The following is a 15276-nucleotide window of genomic DNA, read 5'->3' as shown; positions in this document are numbered from 1 at the left end:
TGACGGAAGGGATTCTCCCTTGCTCAGAGACAGCCCCTGCCTTCATCTCAGCTGATTCTCAGGACCCTACACTGAACCCCCATAAAGTTCCTCATCCTCACACTGGCCTTGGCTGTCCTAGCAACATCAGACTAGAAGATGTTTTGCATTCCACCGTGTGAAGCATATTTTTTTAAAAAATAAGTACTGTATTCACTAAATTGGACTTCCATGGTCAGCAGCAGAAACATTTGCTAGTCAGCAAAGAACAGGCGGGGGGGGAAGAGGGCTTCTCTTGCCTTCCTGATTTGCTTGTGGGCTTCCCAGAGGCGTCTGGCCAGTCTCTGTTGGAAACAGGGCAAAATGGGTCTTTAGTCTGACCAGGGAAAGCTGAAGTACTTATGAGTTGCTCTCCCTCAGCTTCTCTGCCCAAGGGTGGTCACTTATGCCTTGCCAAAAAAAAGAGGACAAAAGAGGACCCAGGTGCACATACAATGTGGATGTGCTAATTGATAATTATAGGTGTTATTTCTAAATTTACATCTATAAGTTAAAATGGAAATGGACTGCCTTCAAGTTGATCCCGACTTATGGCAACCCTACAAATAGGGTTTTTATGGTAAGTGGTATTCAGAGGGGGTTTTACCATTGCCTTCCTCTGAGCTTGAGAGGCAACGGCTGGCCCAAGGTCACCCAGTGAGCTTCGTGGCTGTGTGGGGATTCAAACCCTGGTCTCCCAGGTCATAGTCCAGCACTCTAACCACTACACCACTCTGGCTCTCTATAAGTTAAACAGAACTACATCTTACTATAGTGGGGAAGGCCACGATCAGGTGAGCTATGAACACAGGAGGCTGCCTTATACTGAGTCAGGCCTTTGGTCCATCTAGCTCAGTATTGACTACACTGACTGGCAGCGGCTCTCCAGGATTTCAGGCAGGGAGTCCCTCTCAGCCCTACCTGGAGATGCCAGAGATTGAACCAGGAACCTTCTGCATGCAAAGGAGAGTCTCTACCTGAGCGAAGGGATCAAGGCGGTGGTGAATGCATCCTTGCAAGAGGGTGCAGTGCCATCAGCCCTCAAGGAAGCGGTAATAAAGCCCATCCTAAAAAAAACGTCCTTGGATCCCCAAGAGCTAAACAACTTTCGCCCAGTCTCTGATTTACCATTCTTGGGCAAGGTGATTGAGAGGGTGGTGGCTGCGCAGTTACACACTTGGAGGAAATGGATTACTTAGATCCATTCCAATCGGGTTTCAGGACTGGTCATGGAACGGAAACAGCCTTGGTCGCTCTGGTAGATGATATGAGGAGGGCATTGGATAGGGGTGAATACACCTTCCTTGTCCTCCTGGATCTCTCAGCGGCTTTCGATACCGTTGACCACGGTATCCTTTTAAATCACCTAGAGGGATTAGGAATAGGAGGCACTGTTTTGCAGTGGTTCCGTTCCTATCTCTCGGATAGGCAGCAACGGGTGGCATTGGGAGATGAGGTTTCAGACCCTTGGCCTCTTCATTGTGGAGTGCCACAGGGTTCTATCCTCTCCCCCATGCTATTCAATATCTATGTAAAACCGCTGGGGGCCATCATCAGGAGTTTTGGGCTGCAGTGTCGTCAGTATGCAGATGACACTCAGCTCTATCTCTCACTTAAGTCCTTACCGGAGTTGGCTGTGAACACCATGTCCAAGTGCCTGGAATCCGTAAGTGGATGGATGGGAGAGAACAGGCTGAAGCTGAACCCCGATAAGACTGAGGTGTTGCTCGTGGGAGACAAAAGAAGGTTAGGAATTACTGACCTGGTGCTTAATGGGGTGAGTTTACCCCTGAAGGACCAGGTCCGCAGTCTTGGGGTCATTCTTGACTCCCAGCTGTCCATGGAGGCTCAGATTACAGCAGTGAGCCGGGCAGCTTGGTATCAATTACATCTGATACAGAGACTGCGACCCTACATTCCTGTTCATCTGCTCCCACGAGTGATACATGCCCTGGTCTCCTCTTGCTTAGACTACTGCAATGTGCTCTACGTGGGGTTACCCTTGAAAACGGTCCAGAAATTGCAGCTGGTACAGAATGCGGCGGCACGCTTGATTAAGCATAGCCGTCGCTGGGATCATATCACCCCAGTGTTATTAGATCTTCACTGGCTACCAGTTGTCTACCGGGCCCAATTCAAGGTGTTGGTGTTGACCTTTAAAACCCCGGTTTCGGCCCAGTATATCTGAAGGAACGCCTCCAGAATCACCGATTATGCCGCCTGACGAGATCAGCCTCACAAGACCTTCTCTCGGTCCCACCAGTTAAAACAGCGAGACTGGTACGGACCAGAGAGAGGGCATTTTCAATTGTGGCCCCCACCCTCTGGAACTCCCTCCCTTTTGATCTCCGACATGCTCCCTCCTTGTCAAGCTTTCGCCGAGCCTTAAAGACCTGGCTATTCAGGCAGGCATACAAGATTGAGATAGGTTAATTCTATGTTATATGAACTGAAGGATGGCTTTTAGCTTATATTTGATTGTTGTTGATATATATATACACTGCTTTTATTTTGTTATACGTCGCCTAGAGTGTCCCTAACCCGGACAGATAGGCGACTGAAAAATAAAATTTATTATTATTATTATACCACTAAGCTAGGAGAAACGGGTGACCTCCACCTGTTCTTGTTCTCTCCCTATCCTTCTCTTTCACAAGAAAGAACACTTAAAGACCACCATTTAATTCATATTTTGCACCTAAGGGTCTTATCTTCAGTTGTGTTTTGGCCCCAGGTTGCGGGGAATAGTCGTCCCATTAGTTTTTGGGGAGGCAGGTCTCAGATGGGTCCCTGCAGCTACAAGAAGTGCGGGGGGGGGGAGAGAGGAAGAGGCTCTTCCTGACTTGCAGTCAATACAGGAGCCCTGGGAGAAAGCTCATCCAGCTGGCAGATGGGCAGAGGGAGGGAGGCAACCACAAGACAGAAGCCGCTTTGCTCAAGCTGAGCAGCCAGCGCAGGTAGCAGCTTGCAGGCTTTGAAATTGCCGAGACAGCAAGACAGAGGAGCAGCAGGACCAGGCAGCAGCAGAGCTTGGCAATGGACCAGAGCTTGGAAAATTACTTTTTTGAAGTACAACTCCCATCAGCCCCAGACAGCATGGCCACTAGATTGGGCTGATGGGAGTTGTAGTTCAAAAAAGGAACTTTTCCAAGCTCTGCAATGGACTCCCTTCTGGGCTATGGGCCTTGGCATATGCCTGATGATGCCAGCTCCCCACACCAGCCCTGAGAAAGGCATTCCTCTTTTACATTTGTCCCTGCAACTTTAAAGAAAGGAATCTATATACCTTTCTATCCCAAGGCTAAGGTTGGTTCAGAGCCTTGTATGAAAAACAACCCTCTTCCCTCCTGCATTTCCTGCTACAGAAGCTGTCCAATTTTGCCAATGCTCAGGAACATGAGAAATGTCCCCAAAACCGTCTATTCGTGCAGGGATCCATGAAGGTTGCTTTCCTTGAGGCCTCAGGGTATTTGTGTATGTTGCAACACTCTTGCTTTACTTAGCAAACAAGAGTTCAGTTTCCACCAATTACTGCCTCCTCTGTATTATGCAAGTAGTTTTAGACGCTGGGCCAATGACCACAGGAGATGGCAAGGGGAGTTCTTCCATGCCAAGAGGGACATGACCCATCCCCCGTGCCCTGCTACGTTAATGAATGACACAAGAGGTAGGGTGGATTTAGATGGATGGGATCAATTATCCCCTTCGCGGCTCCCCCTGCTCAGAGACAGCTCCTCACTTCAGGTGCTCAGGACCCTTCGCTGAACCACCATGAAGTTTGTCATCCTCACACTGGCCTTGGCTGCCCTGACAGGTGAGTGGAAGGTCGACATCAGGCTAGGAGCTGCCTTGCCCTCCACCTTGTGCATTATCAATACCTATCAACTATACGTCTTACCACAGTAGGGAAGACTGTGACCAGGCGAGCTGTGTGCCTGACTCCTCAGTCTACTGTCCACGTGCTAACCATGGGTGGGCCCCTGGTTTCAAGGCCCCTGAGGCTGTCTTCTTTCTGAGAGTTGTCTTTAAACTGGGCTTGGACCAGAAAATCCATCATATAGAGGATGCCTTCAAATAGAGATATGGCCACCCTGCCTTGCCAACAGTGTAGGAACAGCTCCAAAGATTTCCTAGAGTGGTTGTCTAGTAAGATGTCGCCCTGGGCTTCTTCTGGGAGGAAGGGCGGGGTATAAATTAAATAATAAATCAATAAATAAAGATGCCACCCTGGAGGAATCACTTTGGGACAACTGTCTTGCACACAATACGACAATATGGAGGCATTTCTCTGCCAACAACTACTGCAAGAGACTGGAGCTTACCAAGATTGCAAGAAGGCATATGTTTTGGATAACAAGTTCCCCACTTTTGATGCCTCTAAATTGTGCCCCCTATTCAGAGAAGGCCTTTAGATCATCTCCTGATCAAACCCTGGCCTGTCCACCTTATTTCTACTCCAGGTTCCAAAAATCGTAGATGTGGGTTTGCTGGAGCAGAGTCCATTCTGGAAATCACTGTTTGAGGGTCAATAGGCAAGGACTGAGTAGGGCTAGTCTCTTTCATGACGTGCTGACAGGCCAGCCAGGGTGGATGATTTGTGGAAAATTAGTGTTGGCATTGTTGAGTTTCTTGTTAAGTGAAAACAGTAAATACCCCAGCAGTCTGAACTCCTTCCAGAAGAACAAATCAGCCCAACAACTGGCTGGGCTTCTGTCCTCTTAATTTGATCAGCATTACCTGCCTTGTTAATTTGCTCAGAGGCATCTACATATATAAACTAATATGTGCAGACTTTATGCAAATCTGTGCCATGGGCCTGCCCCAAAAGTCCTTTCAGTACATTGCAACACTGCTGCAGGACAGAATGGGAGCTATAGGATGTTTCTAATGGTGAAACTATATTGGGTGAGTGCAATTAATAGAGGTGTTTTAAAAATTGTAAATAGTGGCTGTGTGGAAGTCTGAGCCAGCACTGAGAGAGCAAAGAGTGGAGAGGGAGACCTTAACCCACTGTAGTCCTAGGCCACATTCACACCATACATTTATTCCGCTATTATTCCACTTCAAACGGTCATGGCTTCCCCCAAAGAATCATGGGAAGTGTAGTTTGTGGAGGTTGCTGAGAGTCGTTAGGAGACACCCTTTTCCTCTCACAGAGCTACAATTCATCAGAGTGGTTTAACAGTCATTTTCTCTTCCCAGAGAGCTGTGACAATTGTAGCTCTGTGAGGAGAATAGGGGTCTCCTCACAACTCTCAGCACTCTTCACAAACTACAATTCCCAGGATTCTTTGGGGCAAGCCATGACTGCTTAAAGTGGAATAATAGTCGAATAAATGTCTGGTGTAAACGTGGCCCTGATTAAAACCATCACTACCACCCACAGGTGCTATTTGCTTCAGGAGGAAAGCCTCCAATGGGTGCCACTAGTTACATATTTTTGAAGGTGCATATTAATTGTATTCATGCAAAGAGCAACATCATGTCTAGTTTGGCCCTAAGTATAAAATAATTCTTTGACAACAACACTGGACCACCTGAAGCCTCAGTACCCCAACAGACTGTATTTGCATTGGCAGAGCATTTTTTAAGGTTTAAAAACTAAAATAAATAAAAATGATCACATTTTTCATGTACGAGAAATTCAGAATCAGAAAGCTGCACTATTTTGTTTCTACCTCCTTTCATTAAGCGGAGGTGCCAGCACTGACAAAAGCCTTTTGTGGCTGTCCCTGCAACATTAAAAAAGGCAACTATATTTCTCTGTGCATATCAGACCGTTTGTCTGGGTGTGGTTTGAAACTAATCTGCAGCCAGCTATACACATCTTTATTGTTTAATTCATTTATGACTGTATTGACTCCATGTACACACCAGTGGCGGGAGCAGGGTGGTGATGACCAAACTGTTTTCAAGCCAGTGTGAATCTGATTTAAAGGAACAACACATCCAATCTCAAAAATCCCAGTTTTTGAAGTAAAAAAGGAGCAGAGTTTGACTGACATCATGTGTTTCTGGATTCACAACACAGAGGCGGAGAGTAGGAGTGGGCAAGAAATTTGATTCAGTTCACATTTCAAGCTGAATCTATCAAACTTTCTGAAACAACGTAAGAACCAAAACACAGCATCCTTCAAAAATGCACACATAATCAAATTTTCAGTGCAGTCCACCAACCAACCAATGTTTACAAAAATGCATATGTAAGGGGAAAGTGGGCATAAAAATGAATATATGAGTGAAAATAACATGCTCAAACGTATTATATGATGAAATATTGCTTGCACAAAACTGCCTGCAAAAATGTATTTTATTAGAAGAGATTTGCACTAAAATGAGAGTTTTTTTTTTTTTTTAAAAAGCAAATGCAAATTGCTGCAGAAATGTAGAGAACTGAATTTGAGACTGGAACCCATAGAAATGGAGAAAAGTGAAACTGACAGATAATTCCATCCCTAGTGCAGACTCATTGAAACCAGCAGAACTCACAAGGCCAAGGTTTGGTTCAGAGCCCCTGGCAATACAAACAAGCTTCTCCCAACACCTCCTGTAACAGACGATGTGGTGCAGATTTCATTTGTCTTCCAGGGTCTCAGGCTTTTGTCCTCAGAGATAATGAGCCGGATTCCAAGCTGGCTAAACTAACCCAGGAGTGGGAGGAATCTGCGAGGAACATCAGCAGAACAGCAGAAAATAAACTGACATTGTTCAAGAGATCAGAGCTAGGCCGCGAGCTACAGTAAGCAAATCATACTTATGTTTCTGAACTATAATGCTCTCCTCCAGCACAGAAAGAGAGAGGATTTTTTAAAAATATAGAATATATATTGGCAGGGAATATGAAGAAATGAACTAATAATCTTGTTGGAGGAAAAGTGAGAGAACCAGGATTGGCAAATGCCCAGTTTGGAGTTCTTATAGTTCCCAGCTAGGTCAGGAGTTACTATAAGCAAATTAGACTTAGTTCTACACTATAGAACACTTCCTTGGCTAAGCAGAGAGGGAGGGAGGGAGGGAGGGAGGGAGAGGTGATTTGTAAAGATAATCTCAATTTCTGAGGATTTAAGTGTTGCCAGATGCCCAGTGTGGAGTCCTCATACCAGAGATTTAACGTTCTTGGTGTTTGAATACAAATCTTGCATAAAGTGAAAGAGACATGCCAGCTATAGCCTGCTCTGCTGCACCACCTCTCTCCTGCACAGAAGCTCCACAAGCCACTTTGACTCATGAGTAGGGATGGGTGAGAAATTTCATAGTTTGCATTTTGAGCTATGTCAATCAAAGTCATACGCTCCAAAACAATTCAGTAGTCAAAACTGCCTACAAAAATGTGTTGATTAGGAGAAATTCGCAGTAAAATGCTGGAGAATTTTCAAAAGGATTTTTTGAATGGAAATTGCTGCAGAAATGTGGAGAACTGAATTTAAGATTAGAAAGATGAGAAGCTGAGAGACCAAAATTGACAGATCTTTCCATCCCTACTCAGTTTCAGATTCCACCTGAAAGACAAACGACTCCATACTACATGTTCAGGGAAGAGCAGATAAAAAATAAATAATATAAGGTGTGTTTGTTAACTCATCCTTGAGAGTCCCTCCTTCTAGTCTTCTCCCTCACCTTTGTATTTTGCTTCCTGTTGGACAATCAAGGGGAAATGTTTTAACTGCCTGCTATATAAAGGACGAACTTAGCACTTGGAAACTAATTGTGGAAAGCAAGTGGAATGTTTTTTACTTGTTGCTGGGTTAATTTTTCTGTCCAGAAACCCTGAAAAGGCTTTGTGCTGAGCTGCACATATTAGGAAAATCAGAAATTGGGCCTAGATGGCCAGTCAGCCAACTAGCTAACTATAGTGTACACTAAGGCTGTTTTCATCCTTTGCCGTCAAGTAATTAAGAAAAAAATAGCCATTATGATTATGAGTATAGTGAGTGCTTTAAAAGAGTGAAGGGTATCCGTTTTTAAGATCACTTTAAGTTATCTCTTTATTTTACCCTTTAGCAATAAGCACCCCATCCTTCTCTACGCATTATAATAACTGCAAAATAAACAAACTCTTACTTCTTACTGCAGGCAAACAAACATGCTTCTTTATTGCTGGCTAGATAGAGAACACAACTGAAGATGAAAAACAGAGTAAAGAAAAGTCCAAAGGGTGGAATCTAACTGTAGCCCATAATGCAAAAGTTTAACTTTTAACTCTTCAAGGGTCATACAGGCTATTTTTTCAGGATCACTTAAATAATTATAGTGTGATTGTGATCATGAAAATTCACCCTCAGTCAGGGTAAGTCTTGCATGAGCAGACTTTCGGGGCCTCTTCCAGATGAGGCTTTTGCTGTGCACTCGCCCTGCCTTAATCACTGAATTTTTCACAGGGTCCTCTTCTTAGACTGCTCTTGTTCTTAAAATAAGCTGCAATTCTTTGAATGGAGGCTGTCATTGTCTGTCAAGTCAGAAATTAAAAAGAAGACAATTTCCCCCCAAAAATCCTAGGGGGGCAAAGCACAGGTATAGTGGCAATGCCCCCATCCCCCCCCCAGGCTACAGGCCTGGGTCTGACTAATGGTGGCTAAAGAGGTTAGCTCTAAGTCAGCATGGCAGGTCTGCCTGTAGTCAGGTTTTTCCAGAGTCCCCTTCAGGAATAGAAGGCAATGGACAACATAAGCCTCAGCGATTGGCAGTTTTGGGCCTCTGGATTGGGATAAAGCTGACAGTGAAATGGAAGCCATTTATGTCTCTTCTAGTGTTCACTTCCCCTCTACGTTCCCCCTCCCTTAAGAAGATTAGTGCCACATTCACACCATACAGTTATTCCATTATTAATCCACTTTAAATAGTCATTGCTTCCCCCCAAAGCATCCTGGGAAGGGTAGTTTGTGAAGAGTCCTGCTTGTCTACACATCAGAAGTTGAGTGAGTGAATGTTTCAGCAGCAGCAAGATTGCATTTCTCTTTACAATAATAAAGCAAGAAATCTAGTACTGAAGATCACAGCAGGATCTTGGTAGGCATTACAAAGTAAACAATTTCAATTATGATTATAATAAAAGTGTAGATGCAGTTTTTAATTACTTGCAGAAATGCATATTATACATTTTATCTTTCAAATAATTTTTGAACAGAAATTTGAAAAAGTATACATGCTGCAGTTTATGATGTCATTACAATGCTTATTCTTTTCTAATTATAAGCAGTCAGACAAGTTTAAATTTTCCAGGGCTGTTGAAGAGGGCAATTTATTTGTCTAAGTCATAGCCTGTTCTGAAAACCTTCCCAGTATGAAGCTTTAATCCTATACTCACTTTTCTGGGAGTAAAGCTGCAATGCTAATCCGACATCCCTGGGAGTAAACCCCTACTTTTGAGTAGACATGGTTAGGACTGTGCTGTAAACCAATGGGAGTTTTCAGTGAACATAGTAAAGGATTGTGTTGTAAATCTTTCCCTCTCCAATTCTTTTTTTTAAGCAATTAGGGAGGGCTTACTTAGGTGTCACTGCTTTTATTTGGTAGGAAACTAATACTGTTTATTTTTTTAAAAGTTCTGCAATGGCCAACTGGTTTTGACAATAAACTATTATATAGGGTGTGTGTATTTTTACATCTCCAGTGTGTGTGTATATGGAATCTTTCCAACAACCTTATGAGGTAGGGTTGGAAACCAAGGCAGTTCACAACAAGAAATAAATCCATTTAAAATCCAATAACCAGAAGACAAGTATAAAATGGTTGCAAAGCAGTTTAAAGTGGCATGATTCTGAATTTTGGGTTGGGTGAATGAAGTTCCTTATCATTTGAGGATGCAGTCCTGTGCATGCTTCTCTGTTTGTGTAAGCCCCATTGAATACATTGGGACTTGCTTCTGAGTAAACATGCATAGGATTACACTATAAATATCTTTACAGGTTGTGTAAATAATAAGCATCTTTGACATTCATGGTTATATAAATATTTCTTCATACTATGTCTCAATATGTATCTGATTTCACACTATGGTTGTACATTATTATTTCCTCTACATTTTAAATGTGCCCTTCTTCCTTGGGGTGGTCATGGTCCCGCTCTGTTGTTTTCACCCTAAGGGGCCGATGAACCTGAGAGATGGTGAGTAGCCTGTTGTCACCACATACGTTTGTAGCTGATTTCCATTTTTAAAAATTAATGAAAATGATTTATATGCAGGCAAACCTTATGAAGCAATACAGATCCACATAATACATTTAAAGCACATTCAACTCGCATTTAATGTGAATTATGTCCCCCAAAGAATCCTGGGAGGTGTAGTTTCCCCTTCACAGTTATAGTTCCCACCACCCTTAACAAAGTACAGTTCCCATGATTCTATGGTGGGATTAATGTCCTTCAAACATATGTTGAAAATGCTTTAAATGCGTGGTGTGGATCTGCCCAAGGTATGCTGTGCATTCATTAGCGAATTGAAAAGAACAATTTTCAAATATATTTCTTTAAACAGGGGAAGGGCTATACCTCAGTGGTAGGGCGCATGCTTTGTATGCAAAGGTCCACAATCCAATCTCTGGAAAAGACTATTGCCTGGAATCCTGGAGAGCCAACGCTAGTCCGTGTCATCAGTACTGAGCTAGATAGTGCCAAATGGCCTGAGTTGGTATAAAGCAGATTCCTCTGTTCCTAAAAGAGGAAGGAGACCCAAGGGCCACAGTGACTCTGAAATGTATTTATGTATTTTACTTACAACATTTATATCCCACTTCATTGTAAAACACCTCAAAGCGGTTTACAGAAGGAATTAAAACAATAACATTGTGGGCAAAAACAGTTAAAAGCAGGTATTTAAAAACATTCAAAATAATAAAACCTACGAGTTAAAAACAGATAAAAAGCATAATAGCTTCTACATTCCTGGGTAGACTTGCCTAAACAAAAACTGTTTTTAGCAGATGCCAAAAAAAAGTATAATGAAGGCACCTGCCTAATGTTAATATGCAGGGTGCTGCCACACTAAAGAATTGATTATTTACAGGAGCAGAACAAGAACTATGTGGCAACCATAACATGGAAAGCACACCTTGAACTTGGCCTGGTAGCAAATCAGCAACCAGTACAGATTTCAGAGCAGAGGTATTATGTGCTAATAGGGCCTCGCTCATGTCAGCAATCGTGCCACAGCATTCTACACTAATTGCAGCTCCTGGGTTAGGTTGTGCTGCCTGGGGATTTCTGTGACTTTGGCTGACTGCCTGCCAGGTTTTTTTAGTTTGGATTTTGGTCAAGAACCCTGACTGGTTGCAGGATGCTTTCTGTCTTACTCATAGGAATCTTCTTGTGGTTGGTATGGTATTGAATTTAGGAAATCATCACTGTCTTTTCTTTTTCTATTTACATTTCATATACCTCTGACCTTACTCCCTTACATCCATAGAAGCTATGTTTCCATGCTCTCAGCTCAGCCCCCATAAACCCACTGATGATGCACCTTATTGTTTGCATGATGGTTTGTTTTTTGCCTAAGAGTGGTAAAACAGAATTCACACATGGGGAAGTGTGGCCTCAGTTGCAGTTGCTCCCAAGCTACTGCCTGTGAAGGTAGACCAAACCATGTGTGTTTTCTCTCTGTCAATTATTACACATTGGAATTGGGTTGGCTGCCAAATAGAGTTTATAGCAGTCCACAGGGTAGGCATGAAAGGGTAGAGAATCTTCTTAACTCTTACTCACTTCTCAAAACTCTCTCTGCAGTGAAGGGTCAAGTCTGTAACGAAGTTTAGAACGGCCATGTTAAAAGGCAGGCAGGGCATTCCAGCAGGGGGTTGCCAACCCTGCTTAATATGGATATCTTTGCAGAAGATGCCTAGTCAAGCCTTACCAACAGCACAATTTGAACTATATCTACTCAGAAGTAAATCCTGTTGAGTTCTATGGGGTTTAGTCCCTTAGTAAGAATGTTTAGAATTGCAGCCTTCAGGGGCATCCATCTTTACTGCTGAGTGCTCCCATTTAACATCTGCACAACACCAGGCTCCCTTCTTCATACAATAGCCTGCTGGTGACTGGCCTGGCCTTGAGGCACTTAACCCTTCTTGCCAGAAGCAAGGAGGCTAGGTTAAATGTTCCCTACCCAGGGTCCATAAACAGGTGAGAAGAAATGATCCCATCACTTCAGCTGGACCTGGAAACACCCTCATTTACCTAAGATTTCTATTTTAACGTCCGATCAGAGATTTTATTTTGTTGGAGTGGTATGCTCCAAGCAACTGTGGTTGATGCTTAATGTATCATGCTTAACGACATTTCTAGAGCCCATCCTGATGACATCACTTGGGCCCATCCCCAGGCATCATTAGGGCCCGCCCCTGAAATCTCAGGGTTTGGGATGATTCTGACCTGGCAACCCTAAATGTGGCCTAGTTGTGCTGTGAGTGCTCTCCGGAAATGAGTAGGAAGGAAGCCAGTTCCGGTGCTGTCAAACCTGGCTTCATGCTCCTTCACCTTTTCTTTGCCTCTCAGAAGGAAGTCGGACAGGCTGAGCTATTCACGGTGAAAGTGTGACATGGAAGAGCCAGTTTTTAAGTTCAAAAGTTTCCCACTCAATGAGAGAGGTCTGCCAACTGCCTAACTCTTCCAAACCCTTTGTTCTTTGTTTCATTAGACACCTGACTGAGCAAGGCTTTAGCACTGTCGCCAGACCCTTCTCTGACCTGGAACGTAAATTACCAACTGAAGTCACAGAAACAGCTGAACTGGTTTTCGGGGTACCAGGGAAGGTTGTGGAAAAGGTTATCACTGGTCTACATGATCTGCAGAGATATGGCAGGCCTACTGTAGAGGATTTCTACAAAGAACTGCAATCTGCACTGGCAGTTTACGTTGACCCGGTGCTAGAGAGAGTGGGTCCATATACAGAGACCCTGCGCCTCACTCTCGTTGCCAGAATCCAGAAGCCAGACCCCAAGCTGGATGAGAAGCTGCTTCAGCAACTGGAATCTCTGAGGATTCAGCTGCATCCAAACATCAAGAAGTTGGAAGACTTCCAGACATCCCTTAAGCCGTATGTTGACGAGGCCCAGAAGCTGTTCAGAAAAGGAGTGGAGACAGTCCACAAGCACTTGTTGCAGCCTTACATTGCCCCCATCATGCAGATGTCCCAAAAGTATAAAGGTGAATTTAAGAAGTGGGCTGCAACCCCTTTGTTTCCCCCCAATCCATGATCTTTCTCACAAGAAATGGAAGATGTAACCTTGGCCATCATCTACATGGAAATCACTGTGAAAGGGCTTATTGGCATATGTGCCTTCAAGAATTGGCTGGGTGGTGTGTATGTACGTAAATCTGTGATCTTCTCTGGATCACGTAATAAAGGATATGTCCCCCTAACAATGCCTGGTCAGCCTCTGCTTTATGCGGTGCCAATTTCCCCTGAACTATCCTCCTGCTGTTGGCTGCTTAAAGACTAGGTTCACACGAGCAAAAGTGAATAGCACTAGATACGGCTGTAGAGTAGTTCTACACAATTCGATTCCCGCAGTATGCAAGAGCACATTGCTCACCTTTCTTTGCAGATGATTACATTCACTGGAAATCCCAAGATATCCTCCATTTTGATATATATATGAAATATATATGAAAATATTTAACTGACCACTCCAGTGAGATTCCTGATGTGATTCTGTCACAAATATTTTTATGTCATTCCCTTGAAACCCTCAAATTGTGTACTTTTGTACTTCAGCCATGTCCACTTTTACAGGCAGGCCCTGGAGGGTTGGCCATGGGTTGACCGTTGTCCTCAGCCTGAATAAGGTCAGCCACCCCTGCTACATAGATTCTCTTTGCTCTACACAGAGCCCCAAGCTTTTGTTCTGAGACAGAGAAACCAGTCAAATTTCCAGTCAAGTTGTTTCTCTGAAAAAGGAGGTTGCTGCAGAGCTGTAGATTTACACGTGCAAGGAGCTACCCAGATGCTGCTAGTGGGATCAGCATGGGCTTGATGTTCAACCTGCTTCAGTTAGCAGGTTGATAATCCTTCCCTACCTTGTCTTCCCTAGCAGGGCAGCTCTCTGTTTTAACGAGGCTCGTGATCTATTCCATGATACAGAGAGGCGTGCCAGTGCCTGATATGACACTCAGCTCAGTCCAATGCAGATATAACTCCCACTTAAGAGTGAGGAATCTGTGGCCCTCCAGATATTGCTGTCCATGCTGGCTAGGGCTGATGGGAGCTGAAGTCCAATAACTCCAAGAGGATCACAGGAGCATAGAACCTTAAGGAGGTTTTTTAAAATCTCCTTAGTATAGCACCTATACAAGCTTCCCTTTGTCTGAGAGACCTTTCTCTGGGCCCAGAGCAGCCTTTATTAGCCTGATGCTCTCCTGCTAGCTTGGACTACATCTTCCATCAGCCTTAGATGGCTGTTGCCTTCGGCTGATGGGTATTGTAGTCCAAAACATATGGGGTGTGTCAGGTGGTGAAGTCTAGCGTAGAAAGCTCTCAGCTGAGAGAGTGGTTCCATTTTGGGTAGTTTTTCTGATTTTAAAAAAATGTTCATTTCTCTGAGGCACCATGTAATGGTCTCCATCTTTTAAAATATGGTGAACTTTATAGGGTGGCCATGTGCCTTACTTTACAGAGGACAGTTCTCTATTTGAAGGAACCCTCTATTGAAGGGCTGTCCTGTCCAAGCCTTGTTTAAAGGTAAAGAACCATTAAAAGAGGGGCGGGGGTCCCTGAAGACATTGTCCATTGCCAGTGAGCAGCTGGATAGTAGGGCAAGCAAGCATGCAGCCTTCTCCATGATCCACAGAGGCTGTCCCAATCTTCCCACAACAAGTCAAGGACATGAGGGAAGCTCCCAAACCAATCTGATCATGGGCATAAGCAGAGATCTATGAAGGCTGCTGTGACGTTCCTGTGTCTCTGGGATTACCACCTCCTCATTCCCAAATGCCTGGATCAGGAAATCCCCAGGATGTCCGCCTCAGCCTGGGTCAGATATACCCTCTGAACTACAAGCTTCAGCCCTACCACATTTTTCCCAAAAGATGACCGCTGGTGTAATCTGTCTGTAAAATTGGTATAGATATAGGTACAGAATAGGACCTTAGTATGGTAGCACTCTTGACTTTGACAGGTGGGATTTAGAATCAAACAAATAAACTTTATTATATACAGGATATTAAATGTGAGAGTAAATGAGTAAGTTGTTATCGTCTCTATCCTGCCTACCTATCCCACCTCACTAACCCCAATGAAATCTTCCCCCAGAATCACAGCCCTTCTAA

The 15276-nt window shown here is 43.9% G+C and overlaps 1 protein-coding gene across 2 annotated transcripts; it reads left to right on the top strand.

Annotated features, from left to right (window-relative positions):
• Nucleotides 1–3689: 3689 nt before the first annotated feature.
• LOC133370935 (apolipoprotein A-I-like) lies at nt 3690–13374 on the top strand. Of its 2 annotated transcripts, XM_061597888.1 has the most exons (3): nt 3716–3832; nt 6607–6757; nt 12647–13374. In XM_061597888.1, the coding sequence occupies exons 1-3, from the start codon at nt 3790–3792 to the stop codon at nt 13203–13205; spliced, it is 753 nt and encodes a 250-aa protein (XP_061453872.1). In that variant the 5' UTR covers nt 3716–3789; the 3' UTR covers nt 13206–13374. The 2 variants fall into 2 exon arrangements, with proteins under 2 accessions (XP_061453873.1, XP_061453872.1); XM_061597889.1 differs by lacking the exon at nt 6607–6757 and having other exon boundaries at nt 3690–3832.
• Nucleotides 13375–15276: the final 1902 nt, after the last annotated feature.

This window comes from Rhineura floridana, chromosome 15, assembly GCF_030035675.1.
Source record: "Rhineura floridana isolate rRhiFlo1 chromosome 15, rRhiFlo1.hap2, whole genome shotgun sequence".
NCBI classification, from domain to species: domain Eukaryota; kingdom Metazoa; phylum Chordata; class Lepidosauria; order Squamata; family Rhineuridae; genus Rhineura; species Rhineura floridana.
This window is presented reverse-complemented; position numbering and strand designations above follow the sequence as displayed.

Coding starts and splice junctions, on each gene's coding strand:
- LOC133370935 (XM_061597888.1), top strand. CDS start 3,790: ATGAAGTTTGTCATCCTCACACTGGCCTTGGCTGCCCTGACAG. Junction 3,833..6,606: donor GGCCTTGGCTGCCCTGACAG/GTGAGTGGAAGG, acceptor TTTGTCTTCCAG/GGTCTCAGGCTTTTGTCCTC. Junction 6,758..12,646: donor GAGCTAGGCCGCGAGCTACA/GTAAGCAAATCA, acceptor TTGTTTCATTAG/ACACCTGACTGAGCAAGGCT.